This window comes from Dipodomys merriami, unplaced genomic scaffold, assembly GCF_024711535.1.
Source record: "Dipodomys merriami isolate MVZ:Mamm:240054 unplaced genomic scaffold, mDipMer1.0.p SCAF_2, whole genome shotgun sequence".
Lineage (NCBI taxonomy): Eukaryota > Metazoa > Chordata > Mammalia > Rodentia > Heteromyidae > Dipodomys > Dipodomys merriami.
Genome location: NW_027203381.1, coordinates 114819799 through 114847308, shown reverse-complemented (window position 1 = coordinate 114847308; position 27510 = coordinate 114819799). Strand labels below are relative to the sequence as shown.

The following is a 27510-nucleotide window of genomic DNA, read 5'->3' as shown; positions in this document are numbered from 1 at the left end:
AGGAGGCTCTGTTTGCAGGACAGGGAGGTTTGGACTGTATTTTGGAGGATCACGATGGCAGGCATGTACAGGATGGACAGGGGTGTGGCCTATGAGTTTGGTTGTACACTGGAGCCACCCAAGGAACTTTCCAATCAAGATCAATTTAATCTGACTGGTCAAAGTAAGGCTCAACTATACATTATTTATTTGCTCCAATATGTGGCTAAGGAATGAGCACTCATCAGAGAAAGGAGAGCCTGGAACGCAAGACACTGAGTCAAAGAGTGAGGGGCATGATTTGGCAACTAGACTGTCCAAGGCATATGACATGAAGACACCACACTGCTCTGCTAAATCCTGACCATGGAAGCTCACTCCAATAACTGTTCAAAGGCTTCAGTGCCTGACACTACCACACAGGCCATGTACATCCTGGATACCAGAGATCCTGATGCTTGGCTCCTATAGTTGTGTCCCCTATAGCTGCATGTAGGCCTACTCTGCTACCCCTGACCCCCTGCACCTCCCAGAGCCTCAACGGTTACTCCACTCAATGCCCATTTATGGATAGTGCAGCAAAGTCCAGCGATGTATGGCAACTTCCTCTATCAAGATTGAAAACTTTGAGAGCTCCCAGGAAAGAGAGCCAGGAGGAATCTAGTTTTTCACAGGGTGAGCCCCAGGTTGATACCCTCTTTTCTTTCAGAGCCCCTGGAAGGTCTGGGTGAGAGGACACAATTGTCCTCAGAGGTCAGGCTGTCAGTGATGCCAGCAGCCAGTGCAGGTAAGGCAGGTGGTGGGTCTTCTCTGAAAGCAACAGTCCTAGCCCACGGAAGGCCCCAGAGAGCGTGCAAAGGGCCTAGTGTACTTCCCATCCATGGTTCCCAGGGTCCCCCCACCTCCACAAATGACACACAGATCTCACTGGAACAGAAAAGCACCCCCAAATCCTAGACGTTTCCAGCCCAATTTCAGTAACTATACAACTCCACCCTGTCTCTGTCTTTATGATGCTTCCTCTCTAGGAGTGGGGACAGAAAGCCAAGTACATGTACAAACTGGAACTTGTAGGGTGATGACAAGAATGGTGAACAATTCTTATGATTCATAACTCATTTCCTCTTTCCAGGGCCTTTGCATGAAATTCTGCCCCTGCCCCAAACAAAGCTTTTGTAGCACAGGCTCTGGGTTGAGTTCTAGGCAAAGGCATTGAAGACAGTGAACAAAACTGACACCCATAGCCCAGGTGATTTGTAGTCGGCTGGTGACAGGAGACACCCCCAGTATGTCAACTCTACATAGAGGGGTGCCATCTGCTTCAGATCGGTGCTTGCTGTTGTTGTGGATGCTCTTTTTAAGAAACGTGATTCCAGGGGTAGAACCCAGGGGCTCTGAGGTCCATCCCAGCCGCTCTGTGGATGTCTTAATGGGGGATTAGCGACTCAGAGTTTGGTGCAGTCTCCTGGGAAAGTGAGGTGATGTATTTATGTATCAGCCTCTCCATCTACTCATTGTGCTTGATAACAAGGAGCTCAGGAGATTGCTCAGTCTCATGGTGAGGCAACATGGGGAGGGGAGAGAGAGCAGGAGGGATGCAGGGAGGGGGACAAGCAAGGACATTTCCCACTGGGATACCTCAGTGGCTTGAACCTGCCAAAGAATCCTAAGGAGGAGAGGGGACAGGCAGGGTGCGGGCCACATGACAGAGGGGCTCATGAACCCAGGCAGAGGGCAAGTACCACCTCCTGATTGAATGGCAGCCGGGGGCAGCATGGGTGAGGCTGTGAAGGTGGGGAGGGTCCACATCTGTGCTGTCCACATGTCCCTCACTTCCTCTGCTCATGAGCCTTAGGATGAGCAGGAATAGGCTGCAACCCTGGCCAGGGACGCCCTTCTCTGCATGGTAGAAATGCTCCCAGAAGGAGCTCGTGGGCTGGAGCAGATCAGGAGGGCTGGATGAAAGCCACTAAGCCACAGAAGTGCCAAGAAGGCTTCCTCATAGTGACTTTGACGGCGTCTGACAGAACTAGAAATATTGGGTCGAGATCTAGCCCTACCTGGCCCTTCACTTATCAAGCATAAAAAGAAAAAGCACTGGCAGTTGAGCTGTGCTCAAAATTAAGTCCAAAGAGCACCAAAGGAAGACAAGGAAGGCAAGAGAAGAAGGGGTAGGGTATTGCAGATCACAAAGGAGATTTAGGTTTTTATACGAGGTAGACTAGAACTGAATGATCTTCAGCATTCGTTGTGTTTTAAAACTATTTCACGTAGGCATGGCAAAAAGACTGGAAGGCAGGCATGGGTGCAAACAGGCCAGTTAGACTTGTGCCATCCTGAAGGGCAGTACCAACTCATTGAGGCCTTGGCACTTGTGATTCTGTAGGCTGAGAAGGCTCCTCTCCTTGATCTTGGAACAAGGACTCTGTGGTTAGGTCTCTATTCCATGTTGTCACTTCAGAGAAGCCTTTCTAGGCCCTCCTTCCACTACAGTGCTGGTCTTGGTCACACTCTGTCTTATTTTGTCCACTGTGAGCTGGGATCATTTCACAGATTTGTCTGCTTCGCGTCCCCTCTGTCCCTCCAAGACATCTCATCTGCGCATGCTCTGCCGAGCACAGCTGGTTGTCACCAGGCTGGTTTCATAGTCTGTGGCCAGGGCTCATGGGAAGGAGCAAGAGAAGGGAAAGCAGGCAGGAAAATCTCCCTCCTGGAGTCTTTGAGACAGCAGGAGGAGAGGGAGGGCAAGAGTGTGGGGAGGACTGGCAGGATTCCGCCACATGCGGCTTTCTCTCAGGGCCCGGGGAATCCAAGGCAACAACACCCCAGAGACCAGAGGCCTCCTTGGCTCTGCCTCCTCTGCTAGGCTCTGCTGGAGGCCTGGCACACACAGCAGGGATGTCCAAGGCCAGGATGCAGAGGCATTTCGGGATGCCTCTAGCCAGGGTCGGAGGACAATGACATTGGGAGTCTTCCAAGTGTGCTGGGGGCGGCTGCTCTGGAGATGGCGCTGTGGAAGAAACACGGGTTCCAGTCCAAGCTGTATGATAAGCAAAAAGGCATCCCGGTGGCTGGCACGACTGTTCCATTCTTTGCTGGCAACAGAATCCAGAGCCCCAGAAGGCTGTGATGAGAAATAAAGGACTCCAGTGACTCAACACATGTGTGACAGGTTTATTGTGGAGTACAGAATCGGCCTGCCAACCCAGTCCACAGACGTGACATTTAAGAGCCTTGCGCATCCCGTTTCTCCCTGTTGGCAGTCCCGCCAGCAGCCATATGAAACAGGCAGCGTGTCTGCAGGCACCAACCATCTACCGGGGGGAGGACTCTTGCCGTGATGCACAGGGATCCACACGTTTCAGGAGCTTGGACAGGGTGTTCTAGAATGCTGCTGGCTTCCATGCAGGTGGACCTCCTGCTCTCCTGTGTACACATCAGTAGGGCGAACTTGCAAGGTGATTCCTGAGTTCTCAGGGACACCGTGCACACGATCATTCTTTCTCTCCTGACCCCAGTCTGAGAATCATGTTTGCTGATAAGCCTTCAAACACACTCAACCCACCAGCTGTCTAAGAAAACAAGCAGAAAGCCACCTGATTGGATTCTGAGATGCTCACTGCTCAGGCACACATGCTTTTTTTTCCTCTGTAAACACAACAGAGCTATGTGCTGGAGGAAACTGAAGTCCAAATTGGTGACCAAACAAGCCCAAAATCACTCAGCTGAGACTCGAACCCATGCTCTTGAACTGCCACTGTAAACTGCCTTAGCCCCACTAAAGTTCCCGGATATTTTGACTTTGCCTCCGAGTCACCATCTTCCCATAGGCAGTGGGAGAAGAAAAGGATTGGAAATTGCAAAGGAAGGAGTCAGTATTAGAGTGAACTTGGTTGTTGTTGCTATATTTGGCACCCTGGGCGTCTTGGCTGAGGCCAGGGGGAAAATTTAGAAGCCACAGTTGATGCAGAGCTAGGGCATTTGGGTAACACTGTCTTTGGAAGCCTGGTGTGAAGGGAGGCAAGCTATCGTGGAGCTTGTGCGTTGGGCACGTGCACCAGTGTGTGATCCTCGCCAAGAGCACCGTCCCAGTGATACAGGAAGCAGGGACAGGCGCTTACTCCCATGGTTGAAAGTAGCAGCTGATGAGTCCATACGGCGGGAGCCTGCGGGCTGTGACAGACAGGACTACCTTTCTCAAGTGGTCCAGGGAGAGGACCAGTCCAGAAGTCAGAAAGACGGCTTAGATGCATCTCCGTGTCTCCCCAGGCCCTCCAAGTCTGCATGGTCAACTGCAAAGCTTATGCCAAGTTGCTCTACAATCACCCTGTGATCAAATCATCTGTATCGAGATGATCACATGTCCCATACTTTTCTGGTGCAAACTGGGACACAAAATTGGCTGAGTGTACAGGAGTGACAAGGACTTGGAAGGGACAATTTGGGGCACACCAGGGGGATGCAGGCTTCAGGAGTGAAGCACTTCCTTAGTGATGCATGGATCACATGTGATTCTCCACCTCGGGGCCAGGGTTCGAAGAGAAGGGAGTGCCCAGCTGACTCAAAGGACAGGACACTTCCTCTTTGAGAGTTTTGCAACATCACTTGGAAACCATGTGTCAGGCAGATGTAGAAGTGCAGCTGTAAGCCTCTGCCAGAATGTGCCAACCAGGCAGGCTCCAACCTCAGGTTACCTATCTACAGTGACTGGCTCCTACTAAGGCCTCTCTCTCTCTCTCTCTCTCTCTCTCTCTCTCTCTCACACACACACACACACAGAGCAAGTTGACACAGTATGCATGAGCCTAATGCTCACAAAAGTTAATATTTTAATTGCCATATTATTTTAAATGCCTGAGGAGCTTTCAGTAAAAAAGAACAGCATTTTCCTAAAGCTAAAGAATCCTTGATTAAAAAAGAAAAAGAATCTTTGATTCATTAACTATGTATCAGGACACATTCTGAAATCTGTTTTTTCCTATATAGGGGAAAAAAGCCCCTCAAAATTCAACTAAATGGAACTAGTTACGAAGGGTATCAGATGTTTTAAATTTTACTACATATATGTATATATATACATATACACACATGTATATATGTTTATATACATATATATGTATATCTATTTGGGGGAACTACTGACATTCAATGTAGTTTCTAAACATTTTGGGGGGTTGCTTTTGGAACTAAAAAGAATGATAAGAATTATTAATTTTGCCTAAAGAAATAAAATACTATTTACTGTCTCATAGGAATGATATTTAATTAAAGCATGGGAATGGATGTGAAGAAGGGAAGGGAAAAATAAGAACAAAATAATAATAAAAAAAAAAAGGTTTCTGCAGGAAGGGCCCCTCCCAAGACTGCTGCTTTGGAGACGCAGCAGGAAGCGCAAATGGGGGCCACTGTGGCTCTCTCTGCACAGTAATGTGGTGTTTCCCACAGTCGTTGGTTTGGTCCATTCTGACAAATGGCAGAGGTATATTGTACTGGGTTGAGCCATGGGAAATCACTGCTTTTTATAGGCAAGAAAACAGCAATGCTGGTGACTTCCTATGGCTGAACCTATCAGAAGGTGTTATTCATGACTCCTGATGGTCAAGGTTATCCAATTACCAAGTCTGATAGATGATCCAAAAGCCATTTGCCTCGGGAGCCTAGACCTGCCTGGGTTTCTTCCAGAAACAGGGCCACTCCAGTTTCCTTCAAATATGCAATGCTGTGCTATTTTGTATGAGTTCTTGCTCTAGCTCCACTTCTTTCAGATTCCTCTATACAGAGACTAGACAGCTGAGGCCTCTCGGGGAAACCAACCCTTAGGGCTTCCTACCTCCCAGGGCTGATGTGTAGCACAAGAGGGTATCACAAGTGAATGCAATCTCCTTTGGGTCTTTCCTACACATCACTGGAACAAAACTGCTAAGTTCAGTTGCAAATATATTCACAAAGACCCATATGGTCTTAAGATTTAATAACCAGTTCTTTTAATCAAATAGCTTAAAAAAAATGAAACCTAATTCCTTTAAACTGAGGCCAAAAGACATATTTCATATCCCTCCACCAAATTAGGCGGGAGACACTTTCTCCCTTTTGTTCCACTTCAATCTAGTGCCAAAGTGCTGAGAATATAGAGAACAGTGAAGATTTAAAATAGAAACCCAAGATTTATGTGATACTATTGATGCTACAAATAGATGAGCTTACTCAATGATTAAATGTACTTAACAGTAGTTACCAGAGCAAACTAGCAGCCATGAAAGGGGTGTCCATTTTGCCGCAAGCAACCATGTGAACATGAAGCTCAGTGGGCAGCAGGGTGAGCCGAGGGCTTCTCACCCTGGGCATGGGTGACACCTGGGTGCAGATCTTTCGTTGTGGGCCCTGTCCTCACCCTTGCAGGGTGCTGAGCTGTAGCCCCAGTTTCTGTTATATCTGGAGCACCACTGGCAGAGAACTGTGGGTATCACACAGATACCCTGCAGCCCGTGCTAACTGAATGAACTGTGAAGGGGGTTCCTGGGAGAATAGATGAGGTTTACAGATCTGATGCCTGCTACACAAGGAGATGGAGCAGCGGGCACAATTCACCTCTGTCCTGCTCTTGGCCTGCCCAGGTCTACTTGTCTTCCCATACCATCTGGCTCCCCCTTTTACTTTCAGGTGTCAGCTGCAATACAGCCTCCCCTTGAAGGGATCTCAGTCCGTTCCCTTCGTCTAACCCCTACTGTCTGGCACAGAACATATCTCACACATACCATCAATGTTTGTATGGGTGATTCTATGTCTTTCACTCCTTTTTTTCAAACTCTCTCTCCTCTCTCTTATCTATTTATCTGTCTGTCTATCTCTATGTAGATAGATACATGTACCTTTTTGCCTACTCCTTCCATCAGAATATGAATTCCATGAGGACTGGAACCCTGTCTTCTCTGAGAGCTACACTCCTCCCAGAATCCAGTGGGGCACCCAGCACATAGATGTCCCCCTCAAATATTTGCTTGATGACGGCGAATAAAATTGGAATCCCTTTTCAACTGAAGGGCAGGTGAAGCTCTTGAGGAGGAATCAAGCAGGTGACCACTACAGGCGACAGGGGCATCAGTGTGTGTGCTGGCTTGTTTCCCCAGAGGCAACCAGCACCAGAGGACTCCAGGGAGCAGATCCCAAGCAAAAACATAGGAAAGTGCATGTTTCTGTCCTTACCCACATAGATTTTAGGTGTTCACCAGTCCCTTATTATGATACATGTGTCAACCGCATAAACGGAGAGCCAGGTGATGCAGCTGACAGCTAGCTGACAGCTAACCTGGATAGTAGCACTCTATGCTGGGAAGCCAGTATTGCTGAGAGCCATTGGTCAGAACTTGCTAGGGGGGAGGAGGAGGAGGGAGGGCCGTTCAAAGAACTCTTGAGGGCTCCATCTTGGCCGCACACATAATCGACACGCGAGCTGACATCCATGTGTGGTGGTGCCCTCACCACAGCCAGTTTCCAACATCAAGAACACAGAGACATTTCCATCTAACTTTTATATGAAGAATTTAATTATCTATACATGTAACTATTCCAAAAGGGTGTATTACAGTTGTTAAAGCCGCAGGTTTATATATTTATATATTTTACATTCATATCCATGAAAATACTGAAGCGCGGGTGGACGAGGAGGAGGAGGGCCTCACCCTCTGCACCATGAGAAGAACCTCTACACAACAGCCAGCCCGGCGCCTCCCGAGGGAGACTGGCACACAGGAGGGACGGCATGTCACATCATTAGTAGCTGGACAGCTGGATTGTGCTTGAGGCTTCACCCCTCCCCCCTCCCCATGTTCTGTGCTGTCAGCATGGGCATTTTTATTGAGAGCTTCCAACTAGTGTTAAGGGACACACATGGCTTCGGCTACAGCACATCTAACACATCAACGGACCATGAGCTCCATTTCATATTAATCTGTAGAAAGTCCACAGTCTAGTTTAAAAAAATGTAAACATTGGAAATTAATTGCAGGGAGACTTCTGTACATTCTTTCTTGTCAAGAAAATTACTTGTTCAAAATAGATCATTCCATGAAAAGTAACCGGAATAAAACTTCAGATCAGAGACGAAAAGACTAGAGCGTCAATCGTAACCACCTTGGTGGTGGTGTCTATTGATTTGTGGGATGAAGACACGTCAAATTAAAAACCCCAAACAAAATACTACCTCAACCAGATAAATCTGAGACCAAACAAAAACACGGGTGCTTTCTCATGTGGCTACAAGGTCACTGTGCAAAATAAAATTAATGCAATATGATTAGAGCATCGTACAAAGGGATAGCATTTGTCATGGAAGGAACTCATTTCTTACGTACAGGATGTATTACATGCTCAACACGGTACATCTGATACACACAAACAAGCACATAACACCTTCGCTTTAATTGGGCTCATTCTACACATCTTCAAAACAGATATACTTGACTGTACTTCTATAGTAGGGGGAAACCCCAAACTACACAATTTAGTTGGTAACACTGGACAAAATGAAAAAAAAAATACATCAAGTCTCAGATTTATGGACATTTGGAACAATTTTTAATAGCACATGCAGCATTCCTTGATAGTGGGTCTTTTTGCAAAACCAAAATAGCAAAGAATTGGTTTATTTCATTTTTATTAAAAGACTAAAATATGTATTTAAAAATAATCTTAAAACTATTGAAAGCACCTGTGCCAAGGTGGGGGAAGTCAATTTGAGTAACTAGGAAAGCCACAAAAGGACCCGCTACCCTGTGTATTTTTGTAATTTTTGCTTCTATCTCTGCAAGTATAACTCAAACATTGCGATCACATGCAACTAAGGTAAAATGAGGTAAACTGCTCTGCAGTGAGTTCTTCTACTCAGAAGGCAGTAGGTGATCATGCTGGAAGTCACATGATCAAGGCTGCATCTCCCATCATCCCTCTGGGCAGTGATATGGGATAGTGGGTCTCTTTGAGGACTTTCAAGCCTGGGGGGGGGATGGACAACATATGATTCCTAGAAAAAGGAGGAAAACAACACATAAGCAAAACAAAACAATGAGCAAAATTCAAGCTAGGAAAATGAGTCAGGCATGTAAAACAGCGTGGTGCCAAAATGATTTAAAAAAAAAAAAAAAACGAGGAAAAAGGGGGAGGGAAGGGTGGGAACATGCTACAGAAGGAATGAAAATTTAAAACAAAACCAAAAACCCCACAAGATAAAAAGTCTTGCATTACAGAAGGTCTTCAAAGAGACTGTTGTGAATGCAGCAGTGGTCTAGCTTTAAGTTCTGCAAACAAAGCTCAGCAGAATCAGAGTAATGCTGCATGTTTTACCGGAAGACACCAGAGAGGAGAGGAACAGAGCCGCTAGGGCACTTACATTGCTGGCTTGGGTCCGTGTCTGTGGTCAGCTTCACATAATTGGACGGGAAGAGCCCCACTTGTCCGTTGACTTCTCCTTTCCACCAGTCAGGGTCCTCCTTGTTGAGGACGTTGATGATCTGGCCCTTGCTGAAGGCCAGTTCGTCGTCGTTCTGTGCAGTGTAATCGTACATCCCGATCACCTGGCACACTGCAGGAGACAGGGCAGGGTAAGCAGCTGCACACCTCCAGCAGGACATGGCCACAGGCCCCTGGTAGCCACAGATATTTTCATGGACTGCAGTGAAGAGGAAGCACCCAGAGGGGCCATTCGTAGAGAGGGCAATAGAGGAAGATGAAGGATTGAAAATGAAGACAACAGCACAATTTTTAACACTGTGTCTTTAGTTTTTTTATTACATCTTCCTCTTTTCACATTACTTGTTAGCAAAAAATTCACCACAATAATCAAATCTTTGCTTCTGCTCCTGGGACCGGCCGACACCACCCAGTTTCTGTTACACACCACGGACTCCTTTCTTTCTTTCTTTCTTTCCTCTCTTCTCTTTTCTTTCCTATGGCATTGGGGGTTGGACCTGGGGCCTCACACGTAAGGCAAGCGTTCCTTCACTGAATCTAGGCGCGCCCTTCTCCCATCTCTTTTTAAATGTGGAAGGTGATTATCCTGACCTCCCCAAATTTCCAGATCTTGGCGGAAAGTTAAAAAAAAATTAAAAATGCAGCCGGGCGCTGGTGGCTCACGCCTGTAATCCTAGCTACTCAGGAGGTTGAGATCTGAGGATCGCGGTTCAAAGCCAGCCCGGGCAGGAGAAACCGTGAGACTCCTATCTCCAATAAACCACCAGAAAACCGGCAGTGGCGCTGTAGCTCAAGTGGTAGAGCGCTCGCCTTGAGCTGAAGAGCTGAGGGACAGCGCCCAGACCCAGAGTTCAAGCCCCACGACCGACAAAAAAAAAAAAAAAAAAAAAAAAAAAAAAAAAAAAAAAAATTAAATATGTATTCTGCTGAATCTTTTTTATCTTAATTTCTTAACCCAACTACATACAGTTTCAGGGTTTTCAAACTCTCCAGATAAGTGAGTCACTCCAACAAGTGGGCTCCAACTGACTTGATAAAGGGTCACACCAGCAGTGAGTGTGTGGAGACTGGGGGTGGGGGGAAGACACCATCAAATCTCCCCAGTAGACAGTAGAACCAGCTGCCACCACCCCCTCTAGACTACATGAAGTTTTAGCTCAGGCAAGGAGGACCAGCTGGGGTCAGGGATCAGTCACAAAGTTTCTCAATCCTTTAACTGCTTCCAAAGGCCGCCAAGCTTTTATTTCATTAGGGACGTATAGCACCGACATTCAATTGGAAGGTAATGGAATAAAAATTACTTGCTTTCCACAAAATGTCACCCAAGTACTGAGGTGCCATATAGAACTCACGCAGGAATCTGTTCCCCTCCCTCATAATCACTGAAGCATCTAATTCAGTCCCTTAGATCAGAAAATAGCCATCGGGGTCAACTGCAGTGCTCTGCCCTTTTGCAGCCCTCTAGGAAAGTGTGCACAACATCCTGGCCCCCTCAGTGAGGCCCTCTGTCCCAGTAAATGCCACGGGGGGTTATTTCAGTCTTTGGTGAACACCACATTATGGCCAGCAGAGCCTGTGGCCTCCAGCTAAATCTCCTGACCCTAACCAGACCCCCGGCCATTTATTTTTAGGAGCCTCTTTCTGCTGCCTCACCCGCTAGCCCCAATCCCATTTTAAAATGGCTGGAAGAAAACCAAGGGAAAAATCTGGCTTTAATGCCACAGTATTCAGGACTGCTTCGGCAGGAGAGTGTCAACAAAGGCTCTGTTGTCCCCTGCACAGTAAAGCCACTTAGTTATTTGGTCCTTTTGAAAAACATATTCCATATCACATTAGCTGGGTGTTGTTCCAGCAAGCATAAAAAGGGCTGAAAAGCACATGTGAGGAAAACAATCTTAGATGCTTTGTGAGAAAACCAAGTGAAAAGGGCCATGTCACACCATTCTCCAACAAGAGCTGCAAAACTCTTACCTGTTGGCAGTGCCGCTGACTTAGGTAGCTCTGTTGGAGTGATTTTGCTTGTCCCAGGGCTTAGAAGTTTGACGTAATTTGCTGGGAACCAGCCTATCTGGCGTTTTTTCCCACGTGCCTAATTAAGAAAAAAATCAAATAAAAATGTTACTGGTTCAGCTTTGATTATTCAATTTGCGTTGAGCAGCTTTTATGAATCTGAAACACACATGGTGTTAGCCATAGCATCTGTGGGTGGGGCCTCACGTCACCAAGATAAAACAATTCTACAATGACTACAATTCAAAGCACAGCAGCCACTGGTCAGCAAGTTGGAATTTTTTCCAAGTGTCACTGGTCACAAATTCAGGATATTCTGTAGTATGTCTAAGGTAGAGAACTAGTTGGCACACAGCTGCTAATTTTGGAAAAAGTAGAGATTATGGTTAATGCCAACATCATATATGAGTTTTAGGATTGATAATAATACTGGCCAGCAACAGTGAGTGCCTTTTATGATCCAGGTCCCATGCTAAGCGCCTTATATGTACACTAAGTTCCAGAAAGACAGTGCTATTATTCTTCACCATTTCAAGGTGAAGATGATGAGCTTGGAAAACCTATGTGGCCGTCCAAGGCTACCAACGAGTTAGGAACATGCTACACTCCCCTAGATGCAAGATGACATACATGCAGTAACCAGAGAACACGGGGAGGCTTAACATGATGCTGTTTATCAAAAGTCATCAGGCCAACGTGGTTACAGCACATTTTCCACGGCTGGTCCCTTCTTTACTGATTGTTTATGTGCTGAGAATTACTGGAAAGAGTTGGCAGGGAGGAGTTTAAGATAACGATGGTGAGCCAAGACTTGCAGTTATGACACAATTCCACAAAAACTCTGGCTGTGATCATGAGAACGGCCATGACTGCCCTTTTGCACACCATCAGGGAAAGAACTCAAAACAACATGTGCATGTGCATGTCCACACACACGTGTGCAAACACACCCATAAACAGTATCTCTAGAAACAAGACTGCAATGAAAACTGTTGCCCTTGGGGACAGGGAAGTGAAACATCTATATTCCTTTTTCTTATTTTTAAACATACCCTGAATATAACACCTATTCCAAAACCAGGGAAATAAAAAACTAAAAGAAAACTGCTGACACCTTCTGACATTCTACCTGTCAACTTGTCAATCAGATATATCTCTGGTTACATTCTGAGAACAGCTCAAGTGCCCTCATCAATCCTGTGGTCTGATGAGGCTTTCTGCTCTTGGCTCAAGGACTACAGCATTTATGTTTACATGCTCCCATGTATATATCTATCTAGTGAACGGCCTTGAGGCTCACAGGGACTCCTCTGTCCCGCTTCTAGTTTTACAAGGGCAGATCCAAAGCACTTGCGAATTTCCTCACTTATGTATCCACACTGGAAAGCACTCTGAGTACAGTGCCAGGAGCTATCCCAGGCATGGTAATCCAGCCATCTTACAGTGGAGTCCAAGAGCCATTCAAACTCTTTTGAGCAACATGCCTTCAAAGAGCTGATCACCTAAGTGTAGAAATAAGAAACACACATGGGAGAGCTAAGTGATAAGATAAGGATCAGCTGTGAAATGCCAGGGGCTGGGCAGGCCGGAGACCAGTGCCCAAATTCAGGGGAAAGGAGAAGGTGCTTCCTGTTAGGAGGTTCCCAACGAGCTTCCTCCAGGAATCCAAGAGGCAGGAGTCTGTGGCAAGAGGAGGGAAGCTGCCAGCTGTGGCAGTGAGGCCTGCAAGTCCTGGGGTGTGAGTACTTTCAAATCAACTGTCATATGAGGCAGTGGTAGAGAAATGGCTACAGTGGGTGAGAGGAAAGGCTACAAAGAGAAGCAGGGCCAGTGTCCCCCTCCCCCCCGCCCCTTCTGCCCACTCACCACCCCTGCAGGCTGAGGAGAAAGGGCAATACAAGTTGCTTCAGTTTTGTGAGCAGGTGAGGGACATGTGGACTGAAAGGCCGGTGAGCCTGGCTGTGCAGCTGCACAGGGACTGGTCTGTGGTCTGCGTGGCCACTCCCCAGCCCCATTCAACAGTGGAGTGGTGGCAAATGTTTTAACAGCTTATCCCCGGGGCTGAGGGTGATGGCTCATGACTGTAATCCCATTTTAAGGAGGGTTATGGCTCAAGACAAGCCTGGCAAAAAGTCACAGTGACCCCGTCTCAAATAGGGCAGGTTGGCATGCGTCTTGTGACCCCAGCCTAAGAGAAGGCCAAGCTGGGATGGTAGTCCAGGCCACCCCAGACAAAAGCATGAGACCCTATCTGGAAAATAACGTAAAGCAACTTTTAGAAAGGAGCTCTTGACTTAGAAATACTTTTTAGTTTATGGAAAATTAACAGGAAGAAAGATGTGTAAGGCACTCACAACACTCTTTACCTGGATTCACTTAATAACACTTTATCCCATCTGCTCCCTCCCCCACTTCTTCCCACTTTGTAATTTCCTTTCCACAATAATTTGATTCTAAGTTGTTTATATTATGGCTCTTCAATAGGTATTTACTAAAAACAGAAATATTCTCTTTAGAACCACAGAATACTTATCAAGTCTAGTAAATTTAACATAGGTGTAGTATTTTTGTCCAGTTTGGGGTCTCTAACCCAATTTTGTCAATTATCCTGATGTATTTTTCTTTCAAGGGGGGGCCCCTGTCTAGAATCAGATATTGTTGTCTATGGGCACAGCTCATTTATCTCCTTTCTGCAGGTTTTGTCATTGACATTATCAAAGACCACAGACGCAGCTACCCTCCTTTTTAAATGAACATTCCTCATTTTGAATGTAATGTTTCCTCATGATTAGACTTAGTTAATATGCCTCTGGCGAGAATTGTAGGTAACTGATACTGTGCCCTTTTCAGACAGAGTCTGGATCAATATTATGCCCAACATTTTGATAAGCATAACACACAGGTCCACAGAGACATATACATGGGAACGAAAATCAGAATGAGGAACAGATGAGCATCAAAAGAAGTCTGCTGTTGGAGTATACCATCTACCCTTACTGATAAAGGAAGGCTCTCTTCTGCACACCATGATCTATTAGGACATTATCAGTCTCCCATACGTAGCCATCATTGTCCCATGAATTCAACTAGCAATTGGATGGATTTTATCAGATGAATTCTGTTGGTGGCTGTCTGAAGCTTAGAAACCAAACAGATTCAGAAATCTCACTGTCCAAATGCACAGTCCAGGCAGTGGAGGCTTCTTTGCATTTTACAGGGAAATATTGTGCCTTTGAAATTTTGCATACACACTTGGATCAAGAATTTTAAATAAATAGTAAAGACACTAACTTGCAGCTCTCCTTCCCACCATCCACCTGGGTTCTTTTTTCGGATCAAGATCAACTGACCAGGCGCCAGAGTGAGTTGTTCAGGACCTGTAGCAGTGTATGAGGCAATGACCTGAGCAATTTCTGAAAAACAAGATCAAACATTGCAGTGCACTGTTAAGACTCAAGAGAAGGAACTCCTAAGGACACAGTTACCTCATGAACACCAGGACATTTGGCAGTTTTTCTACTCAATGAAGGAGGCTCCCCGCCCTGCCCCACCCCCACCTTTTCCCAGAGCTACAGTGCAAATTGTAGCTGGCTGGTCTTTCTATTGGGCTCCATCTTCTATTACTGCGTCAGGAATTACTTACCAATTTCTGGCAGTAAAATCCATCTCCTGCCCATTCCCCTCACCCTGTGACCCCACCCCCATTCTAGTTACTGGGAATACCTCATTCACTCCCTCAGTACTTAGTGAATAAAAGAACCCAGGGGACGGATTTTCCTCCCAACAAGCACAGTAGAGAGAGAAACTCTTATTTTCCTCAGAGATTACTGGGAGCCAGCTGAAGTTTATTCATATGTGTGGTTTTGGTCTCATTCCCATCAACACAACCATTTTCTTCATGACTCCTATTTTGGGAGTAATCTCTGAATTTCTAATATAAATCACAGCAATACCAATATCCTTCTTTTTGTTTCATGTTAAAGGAGAAACCTGAAGTTAAGGAAATTTCATGCAAAAACAACAATGTAGTGCAGAGAAAACAAATGTAAACAGGTCTGTACTTTTTAAATCCTATGAGAAAAATCTCAGTTGGACGACAGACCAGCTTCCAGAAAGCCCATTTCTGCTGGCACTGAGGTCAAGTATGAAAAGACAGCCTCTTGCCCAAAGGATTCTGGCACATTTGAGGCTGCCACTTCCTGAACTTCTAGAATTACTGAACACTGCTCTATTCCTCCACACTTGCTTCCCACCACGATAATTCCTGAAAGGGAAGGAACAAAAGAGAGGATGAAGGTAAGATGGCAGGCAAGGAGAAAGAGGAATGTGGCAGAGAGTGATGGAAAGAAAGGAGGCAAGAAGCCCCATCCTACCTGCAGAAGCCCATCCTGCAAACTGAGCTCAGCCACCTGGACGCTGTGCCATGTGGCGAAGGGGAAGTCTGGCCTGCTTTGTGCTTTAAAAAGCTCAAGGAAGCAAGACAGCCTAGGGGCCAGCTTATAGAGAGCCTGGCTCTGATGAGAGTTCCAGCTGGGAAATCTACTTGAGTTGAAGAATCTCCTGTGACATGCCAAGGACAGACTCTGGATTCCAACAGTTTTTTGGTCTGGAGAAAGCTCCAATTAGTGTCCCATTTGGCTCCTCAAGGGATCCGCATCCGAGCCAGCGATCTGCCTACTGCTGCTGCTTTGTCTCTGAGCCATTTGCTAGTTTCCATGTAAAAATCCCTCCCGGGTCTGTGAGAAACCTGGGCCCTTGGGAATGACAAACTATGGAAGTGTGAGACTCTTATTTTAACAGCGAGTTGACCAACAGGGTCTGACTAAAATCCCAGACAAGCTGAAACCCTCTTTTGCCAGCCAGGTAAGCCCATTCAGAGCTTAGCACCAGACACACATGCCAATCCAATCTCCCTCACCACAGTGGTGAATGTCTCCATCTATAATTTCTTAAGGATTTGATAGAAAAACAACGCAAATGACCTAGGTCAGGAAGACAGGCCACACAAACCATGCTATTTCACAGCTCCCTCTTTCTTCGCTCCTTAGTGCACTATTTATAAAACATGTGATTTTGCTTAAATAAATGAAAACTCTGAATTCAGAGGCAAGACTGCCATTTTGTATCTTCAACATGAACGCAAGGAAAACCATTCAATGGCTTCCATATTCACAGGTCCTGCAATCTGACAATGTCTTCTATGCTTCTGAGGTCTTCCACTATTTGTGTCCTGGGGCTGCACAGGCCAGGAAATGAGCAGAGCTTCTGGAGTCTAACAAGATCACTGGGAAGCAGATCCCATAGCTCCGTGTAAAAACAAGAACGAACACCCACCATTTTGCCTGAGTTACTGTTTCACAACCCATCATTTCCAGACCCCACAGCCACAGTTTACACCCATATATATTTTATTAGTGGATTCCAACTAAAGAATTTATTTTGAACACTTTTCGGGAAGATCCTTTTGTTTCTACTTTGGACTTTTGGCCTTCATGAACAAACTATCAATTACATTCATAACATGGAAACATAAGCATCAGGGTTTGTAACTTACCAGGTTTTTTTCCTAAACTCCCTGTTTTCCCAGCAGTTCCAGAGCCCTTAAAACAGAGCAAAAGGTCTCATTTGCATGCTGAAGAATTTTGATTAGGCAACTTAAAAAGCGATTAATGATACAAACCCATATGAGCCTTTAAATTCCCCTTTAACATTCTGGGGAACCATAGTAGCAACTGTCTCACCTGACAAGAGGGTGTGTACCTGAACCGCCAGGCTCAAAGCAGGCACTTTAAAACAGGTGGCAATGTTTTCATTAAGAGAAGCAAAGAGTGAAGTGCATGACACTACAGACCCCACTGGGAGGCTTGGGCAGGGACTGCGTGGCACATCCCAGCCAACGGGAGGCTCCATGCCAGGATTTCTGCTGGCACACCCTTACTCCTGCTTTATTTCAAGTGATTAATTAGGAAATATCTCATACATAAAAGTATAGAGACTATAACACATCTCGATCCTACTACTCAGATTTGTTGTATTAAAATATTAATATATATTAATCTTTTTGCTACACTTGAAAATTTCCTTTTTTAAAGAACTGACATAGCACAGAACTGCTGAAATCCTCACTTCCCCCACCCTATTCTCCTCTATCTAGAGAGGATGCCCCCTGGCCTGCAGGCGTATCTACCCAATTTCACACTGTCTGCACACTGACATTCTCTATCCGTGCTGGGAGCACAATCCATTGAAGCACACCAGGTTTCTTTCCAACTACTAAGTGTTTCAGAAATGCTCTAGGCTTGAATTCCTCGTGTGGATACTCATGGGATTTTAATCTAGCTGAGTCAGCCAGCGAAGACCACGAGAGCCAGGACAGGGGCCAGAATGCAATCTGTTGTGACTGAAGTGCTATGCTCTGAATTAAGGTTCACCCCTGGCTCCTGTCTCTATTTTGCAGTAAATATGCTAATTAAAAGAAGACAAAAGGTTTAATAAATCAGAGTTTAACCACAAGACTAAATTATATGTACCTAAACTAATTTATTTACCAAGAACATAACATCATCATCCCCATATTTTGATTGTTGGAATTTAATAACCACTTAGCAAGACAAGTTTGGTTGCAAGTTTTACTGATTGTTTCTTTAATTCACAAACGTTCTTACACTCTTTTCATAGACTGCATATAAAGGAAGGAATGCCAATGACACGAGATTCCAGTTTCTTCCCCTATACAGGCATAGAATGTATTCCTCATACTCCATAAAAAGAGAGCCATTGATGATGCTCAGCCAGAGTTCAAATACCTTAACAAGCTCCCTTTGAGAAACTGCATCAGCCTGTAAGCTGGGACGACTCAGAAGGCCAGATTTTGTTCTGGCTGGTTGTCTGGAGAAGGCTTCCTTGGATGCTGCTCCAGAGAAGGAGTCGGGAGGACATTGTTCACAGGCCAACAGGTCTGGCCTGGTGTCTGACACTAAGTCTGTTCTGAAGTTTGGTAGGACACTTTACTCCTACATCTAACTCTGTATGTGAGTACATCAAAGAGCTAGCTTTGTAGATTTTTCTTCATTATTGAAGAATACCTAAATATCTATCTAAAACTCTGTAGCTCTTCTGTAGCTACTAGGTAGATGCTGATTAAGAAAGTACCTCGTAACCCAGCTAACCTTTTAAACAAGTAACAGGATATACTTTTTTTTTACTTACTTCAGATGTTTTTTTTAGCTATAAAGCTAATTTATTAATCTATAACAAAAACAATGGTTTCTGTGTTTAGTATTGACTTAGATTATTTTTACTGTTAATGAAATATATTTTGATTCCTTACATAAACAAAATTTACATAACATTTAAATTTAATAAAGTAAAAATACATTATACATAAGCCAAATGGCTTTTATGTTTTAACTGTTCCAAAAGATAATGTATAATAACAGAAGTTACGTTTAGCTTTTAATGTTGTCCTCCATCCTCCTGTAATATCATGTATTATTTTTCCTGGAGTTAATCTGCTAGCCTGAAGAAGTGCTTAATTATCCCTCTATAGATGGCGATAGTTCCATAGGCCAGCTATCTTATAGGGAAAAGTTATTTTCTTCCAGGTTTCTGCACAAACACCCAGAGGAATTTCAGCAAACTTCTTTCATGACCGAAGGAAGAAAAACAAACAAAAAAATGTGATAACCCTTACAAAACAAAACCAAAAATAAAGCCAGGCATCTGTGGCTCATGCCTGTAAACTTAGCTACTCAACAGGCTGAGATCTGAGGATTGTGGTTTGAAGCCAGCCTAGCCAGGGAGACTCTTACCTCTAATTAAGCATCAAAAGAGCCAGAAGTGGACCTGTGGCTCAAGTGGTAAAGCACCAGCCTTGAGCAAAAAAAAAACTCAGGGACAGCACCGAGGCCCTGAATTAATGTCCCAGGACTGGCACCTAAATACCCTCTTAAACATATAAAATCATCCTGGGAACTGCAGGGAGGTTAGAAGGCCAGTGGCAAAACTGCTGTAGCAAGTTGCCAGGCCCAGCCTCAGTCCAAAGCCACTAGGAGTACAGAAAGGCCCAAGATATACCCTCTTCCTGGCATTTAAATAAGAGAGAGAGAGAGAAAAAGAGGGCCAAGCGCTTTGTCCACTTGCCTACACCCGAGAAAGCAGTCTCTACAGGGTTCTGTGCCAGCCTTTTTTCTCTCAGTGCCTTGGAGGTGTGAGAAGAAAAAGAAAATAACTGGGTATTCACTGTGCTTTAAGAAAAGAGCCAATTCCTGCTGGTTTATTTATATGGATCTGCTAAATGACTGGATTTATACCCTGGAACTCTCTATTAACTTGAAGTTGGCCACTACAGTACAGTCCCAGCCTTTTCATTAAACTTGCACTACCTCAAGAACATATTTTATGCAATCAAATTTTCAAGGCTCCATTTAACAACAATGGGAGTCATTCCCAAAATATGCCAGTCTCTAGATCTTGTATCTTTTTATGTTTTCACAAAAAAAAAATTTAAGAAATTTTCCATTGCCCACTGTTCTGAGGCTGCTATCACCAGGATACCTCTGTGTATATAGATTAAAACACTGCTAAAGATCAAATGATCACAAAGCTGACCAAATCTAAATGAACAAATCTAAATGAACCCAGAAGATGGTCACATGCAGGTACTGAGAGTGAGAGATTAATACTGATGATTATAACAGCTGATAATCAGTCCCTTTAATGCTGAAAAAAAAAAAAAAAAGGCCAATTCCTAGTGGCTCATTTATATGGAGCTGCTAAATGACTGGAGGTAGGTCCTGAAACTCTCCATTGACAAGGCCATCTCCAGAACTCCACTTAGCCCACCGTAGCTGTGCTTGTGGGAAGCCAAAGTGTGTCCCACAGCACCAAATGACAAGGTCAGACAGTTGCAGATCACATTCTAGTTACAGCCACATTCCAGAACTCAGAAGACCCAGTTCCACTGTCAGACATCGTGACTCCCGGAGCGGGGAAGCACCACACAGAAAGGGAGAGGAAACAGTTAATGTGGGTTTACCTCTGAATCTTTAAGCCTCACATAGTTAGAAGGGAAGACTCCGGATTTGTCGCCCACTGTTCCTGTCCACCAGTCACCATCTTTCTTGGTAACCAAAATCACATCCCCTTGCTGAAAGGTTAAATCTCCTTGCTCAGAACTCTCGTAAGTGTACATGGCAATAAACTCTGGTGGGGAGAAATATTGAGATACGGAGAGAGCTTGATTGTTTAAAGAAATCCCAGACAGCTTTGCAAAAGCAAGTTTATGAATCAGGAAGTTAGGATCAGGACCATTCAAGAGAAATGCTAGTCATAGGTAAAATACAGGGCTGCAGGCATACCCAGGGCTCCAAATTCCCCAGCTGCACAAATGAACTCAGTAAGTGTAGACAGGAAGACAATGCTGTGGAGACCTGGCCACACGAACAAAGCCCATGGCACTGCATGTCTACTGCACTGAACACCAAGAGTGAGCTGCGATTTAAGGTAATCATTTCTTTTTAAATAAAAGTGTTTTTTGTACTTAGTTTTAACGAACATTTCCTGAGTACCTAACTGCACAATGTGTAGGGATTGATACATTCTTATGTAGGTTCTTGGAGTGCAAAAATTTGCATTTCAGTTTTGAGGATATCAAGTCATCAGTTTAGAATATTTTCAAAAAGAGCACATTTTTATGCATGTTAAATAAGATACACTTTTCATTATTCAAGTGCCTGAGTGAAAATCTGCACTTTATTGTACCATATATACATATATATGTGCATATATACACATACACATATATATATATATATATACAGAAGCTATTAAGAATACAAGATCAAAAATAGATATTATTTAGTTAAATCAGCATTGTCATTACAGTACATAAACAGGTATAGTGGGTTGGTGATAAAAGCAGTACCCACTCAACTCAGAAAATAATCAAGACTTTCTCACAAGTTGAAAAGACAAATTGTAGCAAGCTGGTTTATCATTTATGCAATTTAGTCTTATAGAGTAAGAATTTTTTTTTTATTGTGAGAATACTGTACAGAGGGGTTACAATTACATGGGCAAGATAATGAGTACATTTCTTATCAAGCATTGCAGCCTCCTCCTTTGTTTCCCCTTCCCATCCCTTCCCATCTACACCCACCCCGCCCCCATCCCCGAGTAAGAATATTCTTTATTGCCTCAAATTTGAAGGATATTTACTTCTGAAGACATTTTTCTTTAAAACTCTGCATTGCTTTCAACTGACTCAACTAAGACTCAGAACCAAGTCACACTCTAGATCATTAAATATAAGGTCTTAGATACTACTCTTGGTACAGGAGAAAAAAGTAACATGTTTCTTGTTTCTACTTTTCCCCCCTTTTAAAGCTTTTGTGTATTTTTTAAGTACACAAAAAAAATCACTATTTACCCAAAAAGTTCATTATTATGACAGATGATACATTCACCTCACTCATATTTGAGATGATATTCTATCAATACAGAATGTAATATCGGTTATTCAACAGAAATTCACTATAGAGACCTCATTTGCTAATTTTAACAACCTCTTAAGTACTAGTGAAAACTAAACATAGAAAAACAAATGGGCGGGGCTGGGAAGATGGCTCAGTGGTAGAGTGCTTGCCTTGCATGCATGAGGCCCTGGGTTCGATTCCTCAGCACCACATAAACAAAAAGAAAAAAGCCGGAAGTGGCGCTGTGGCTCAAGTGGTAGAGTGCTAGCTTTGAGCTGAAGAGCTGAGGGACAGCACCCAGGCCCAGAGTTCAGGCCCCATGACCGGACCCCCGTCCCCCCCCAAAAAAAGCCCTGAGAGCTCTACCAGTCTCCTCATGAGTGACCTATGAACTTTGCTGAAGAAAGCAGCAAGTATGGGAGGACAAGAGTGCTGGACTCCAATTAGACACAGGGCCATCCAAACATCCTTGTGCTGGTAACACACCTCTTCAGTTACAAAATGGAATGAAGCTAGGCCCAAGTGCTCATGCCTGTAATCCTAGCTACTCAGGAAGCTGAGATCTAAGGATCACAGTTCAAAGCTAGTCTGGGCAGGAAAATCCGTGAGACTTTATCTCCAATTAACCACCAGAAAACCATAAGTGGTGCTGTGGCTCAAGCAGTAGAGTGCTAGGCTTGAGCTGAAGAGCTGAGGGGCAGTGCCTAGGCCCAGAGTTCAAGCCCCACAACCGACACTCCCCCCCCCCGCCCCAAAAAAAAGGAATGAAGTCAAAGTTTGGTGTTTTAAATCACGACATTCTCTTTTCCTTAAAATATGTGTTTTTGTAACTTCTCAAGATTTGGGCCCTTCCTTTGTTACTTTGCTCCTACTATTGTTCTTTAGGTCCTATTTTGGTCATTTCAGATAGGACCCTAAGCAATCTAAATTTTTCCAGTGATTCTGATCAACTTAAAAATCACTTTCTTGAAAGCAGATTCAAATTGTGAAGCAATTTTCAAAATGCTTAGGAAACTTCAGAAACATGACCTCTGGTTTAACTAATATTGCAGCTCAAAATATCAGAAGCCTGGAAAGATGGGGAGGCTTTGCATGCATGCATCTATGGGGTGACTTCAAGATTCAATGAGACCTAGAAACACAATGATGCATGCCATTACAGACTTCCCATAGCCACTCTCTGCCAGCACACACTTAACAGAGAGCACAAGCCAGTCCAGGCCACTATTTCAAAAGCTACCCAAATGGATAATCTACTTAATCTGGCTTATAGTTTAAATGAGATAATGTTCAGTGCATGAATAACAAGAGGCTCATTTGTAACTATAAACAGCTCCCCTCAAATACTAGCAATCTCGTCAAAAGTTTCTAATAACCAGCTCATTTCAAAATAGATGATTAAATAACATCAAAATTTACTTCTACTCTGCCGCCTGACTATAAAAGTGGATGTGATATGCTGGCATTGGTGGCTCATGCCTGCAACCCTAGCTACTCAGGAGGCTGAGATCTAAGGATCACAGTTCAAAGCCAGCCTAGACAGGAAAGTCTGTGAGACTCTTACCTTCAATTAACCCTCAAAAAGCTGGAAGTGGAACTGTGGTTCTGCCTTGAGCAGAAATGCTTAGGGGCAGTGTGTAGGCCCCGAACTCAAGTTCCAGGACCAGCAAACACACACACACACACACACGCACACGCACACGCACACACAGTGAATCACCGGTGACTTGTTTATTAAGGCCTCAAGTATCAAGATACTCTGTATATGTTTAAGACCAACATTGTTCTACACAGCTGACTGATGAGGAGGCTCACTGCTTTAAGTGGCTCTACCAGTAACCCAGGAAATAAAGCAAGATGGAAACAGCAAAGACATCTGCTGAGTTTTGTTCTAAAAGATTTATACATTTTATCTCATAATGCTTGTAATAATTTCCTACCTTAGGGTTGGTCATCATGCCCACTTCACAGATGAGGAAGCCGAGGCATGACCAAAATCATGCAGTTACTACCTGAGAGAGCCAGGATATGAACTCTAGCTCTGCAGTGAGCCCTGACTGGACATAACACACTGAAGTTTTCTTCTTCCTTTTTGGGGAGGAAGGCAAAATTTGCTTTTTATTATGCTGACTACATGTGTTTAAAAAGGTTTTTGCCTTGTTCTAACAGCAAACTAAAAAAATTAAGATAATGAGAATGTGTAAAGAGAACTATATTAACAATTTTTTTCATTATAATAAAAATGTATATAAAATGTTGGATAATTTTTAGTGATGAGGAGGTTTTTGTAATTATACCTACGAATTAAAAGAAATTACTTTAGAAACTTCTCTTGAAAAAGAAATGTTGCTTCCTTGAGTCTGAACTATCATTAAATCTCAATCCTCACTACCTCCATTGAAACAATTATTTTAAAACCCTATATTTCATTAGGCAAAATTCTTAAGGCATGTAACAATTTTGTTATAGCAAACTAAATATACTGTCTTCATATAATTTATTCTAGACTATAACAAATTATAACATGACTTCTGAGCTACAGTAACATTAACTATAAAACCAGCCCAGACTCCTACGTGGAAACCTAACAAACTTTTCAATGGTCAACGCAGTGACTTGCACCAAATACAGAAAAGACATGAGGTTTCTCATTTAGGTTGTCAATTTAAGGCCCAGAATGTAGTTCAGTGCCTAGCATGGGAAATGCTCTAAGTCTGATCTTTAGCACCACCGAAAAAAAAAAATCTGTAATAACTTGTGTAATAAATAACCAAACTGAATTTTGTAGTCCTAAATAATCCCGCGTGGTTACTTATATGGGACACAGAAAGTGAGCTTTCTGTCTCAGCTGGGGTTGTACATCTCTGGTGTTGGGAGAGAGAGCTTAAGTCAAATATGTATCTCAGTCAGAACAAACCAGGCTGTTAAGGGGAAGCAATGGTCACAATTTAACTAAAAGGGGCTTGAAGCACTTGATCCTGAGGGAATATAACTGACTTCTTTCTAAAGTCAATTGGCTTATGATCAAATAAAACCAAAAAAATTTAGTTTTTGATGATCAACATCTCTGAAATGATTCTGAAAACCTCTATAAAGAGCACAGCCTTCATTTTACCTTAGGATCTGAGTAGTTATAAATTAATGTAGCCTATTTAAAAACCAAAATCCAATCTCATTTCCAACATTTACTATTTGCTTTACAGGATGTCTCCCACCCTCCTGAAGAACTTAACATGACTTAGATCCTCACCTTCTCCCGGAACGGCCAGCTTGGCAGCTGGAGAAGCCACTCTCTTTAGACTAGCAGGACTTTCTGATGAGCCAGACTCTATGCTGTAAGAGGCAAAGAATAGAGTATTTAAATTTTTATCAGAGATGAAAACAGTGCAAACAACACTGATTTTTCTCTTACAAAACTGAACAATCCACAGCCACAACAGTGATCCTTAGTGAAGTTAAAAACATACTAAAGTGCTACAAAGGCATGACCTACATCCCCATTCTTGTCTCTTAGGTACTATGCCTGTAAGACATAGAGTCTATATGCTGGTCTATTTGAAAGCATGATGGATAGAAGCTCATGGAGTAATTTAGCGGTTTATCTTCTTAAAGCTCATAGTTTATCCTGAACACCTACATGGCTGGAATAAACTGTAATCCTATAGGGTCCATGCTATAAATACCCTAATAAAAAAGGTAATTTATTCTTCTAATAATGCCCCCAAATACTCTGGGTTTCTAAGTGTTGACACATATCTGGTACATACTGGGTAGTAAGCACAAAGAGAACAGAATCTCCATCCAATGCACAAATTTTCTAGGCCTCAGGATTCTTTCTTAAATAAGTCAACAAAGAACAAGATGTATAAGTTCCCATGCCGGAAGGAAAACAATCTATTTTTGTATACTCTAACTTTTGTAGTTAAAAGATCCTGAAGATATAATCTACCTACCCCCATCTGTCCATCTTAACCAGTACAAACAGTAATTTGTTGCCTAACATTGTTTATATCAAATAGAAACAGATTAAAAAAATACCTTGTTGATTTCCTTATGGGCCCTGAAATGAGTTTCACGTAAGACTTGGGGAACCAACCCTTCTGACCTTGAACTTCTCCAAACCACCACATGTCTTGCTGTTCCAGGACGGTGATGACATCATTTTTGTTAAAATTTAAATGGTTGTCTTTTTTGGCTCTCCAAGGATATAGGGCTTGTGCTTGTAGCCCTTCTACCTTTTCACCCTTGTGTGGAATAACATAAAGGACCTCTCATTACATTTCAGTTCATCAATTCAGGCAGACATAAGCATAAGAAGCACACAAGGGATGCAGCCAGTGCAGCATCCTGATGCCTCACCCACTCTTGGTAATAGTTATTTTCCACAAGTGGAAGGAAAAACTCAACCGGCCCATTCAAGGAGCCATCATCCTTGCCGGCTAGACTTCTCTACCACAGGCCAGGAGTCATACTTCTTCAGTTGACCTTGGCTGAGTGAGTGCCTTTTATATTCCGATTTTATTTTCACTTTCAAGTTGCCCAGCATATCTAACCTGATTTGGATTTCCAGTGGAGGATTAACACTAGAGAAGATTTCTTTAGGAGACTTCATAACTGATGCTTTGGTTTAGGTGCACTCAGGAAAATACGCTGTGCACTGCATTGTGCTTGCTTTAGTTCCTTTCCAGAAAAAAACAGCGTTTCATAAATCCATTGCTTTGGTAGCATACATACTTTGCAATTACCACTTATCATGTGTCCGTGTGCAAGGAACTAGGGCGTTACAAAGAATGAAACACCATCTCTGTCTCCCCCAGATAACTTGTAGTAACACACTTTATTGACTGGAAAACATTATAAAAATGGACAGTATCATGGGATTAGCAAGGAACTCACAGTTACTAGGGAAGAAAGAAATAAGGACAACGGAATAAGCCACCTGGCAGAATGAAATAGGCTACAAAGAAGTTATTATTCCCTGTGGGAATGGAGAGAAAAGAGAGGTGAGTTCTGTGTGAGAGGAGCCTTTTGATATGGGTCTTGAAGGATGAGAAGGGTGTTTGGATCTAGCGTTTGAAGGAAGGGCACTCCAGGCTGAAGGTACAGCGCAGGCAAAGGCCTTGAGGTAGCACACGGTGTGGACTGCAAAGGATCTGGGAAGAGAAGCACAACCCAAGGCTGCATGTAGCCTCGGCGCATGGAGGGGTGTAGGAGGAGATGAGGCTGGAAAGGCAGGGTGAGGCCCTTATTATCGTTTAAAAAACTGTATCATGAAATATGAGCAAATAAATCAATCTTCAATCATCCACATAAATGAACAGGAATAATGGATAATGTGCAAAGAGAGTTGGTCTAGAACCAGTTCGCAGTTGTCCTTGCAAATTATTTTTATTTTTGCGTTAAGATATGGTTGTGATAAATGGGGAATTTGTAACAGGTCAAGTAAGTTCTGTGTCTATGTAGATGACTTCTAAATTGTACTATTCTTTATGGGGTGCCCCCTATTTCCTGCATAGAACTGAGGTGGTTTCTCTACACTCCAAGTCTTCCAGGAGCACACAGCTGTAAGCTTCCATTTGCC

At 43.6% G+C, this 27510-nt stretch overlaps 1 protein-coding gene across 5 annotated transcripts in view; it reads right to left on the bottom strand.

Annotated features, from left to right (window-relative positions):
• The window catches only part of Itsn1 (intersectin 1), a 189235-nt gene that overhangs the window by 34603 nt on the left and 127122 nt on the right, over positions 1–27510 (bottom strand). For 2 of the 5 annotated variants that reach the window (XM_070030612.1, XM_070030614.1), the window contains 7 exons: positions 25968–26173; positions 25180–25262; positions 20492–20658; positions 17009–17054; positions 14746–14867; positions 11416–11533; positions 9365–9556 (listed from right to left, as the gene is read on the bottom strand). In XM_070030612.1, the coding sequence (XP_069886713.1) occupies positions 9365–9556; positions 11416–11533; positions 14746–14867; positions 17009–17054; positions 20492–20658; positions 25180–25262; positions 25968–26173 (934 nt within the window). Of the gene's footprint in view, positions 1–7501; positions 8999–9364; positions 9557–11415; positions 11534–14745; positions 14868–17008; positions 17055–20491; positions 20659–25179; positions 25263–25967; positions 26174–27510 lie in introns of those variants that run through there. The other 3 variants (XM_070030615.1, XM_070030616.1, XM_070030617.1) reach the window with 2 other exon arrangements.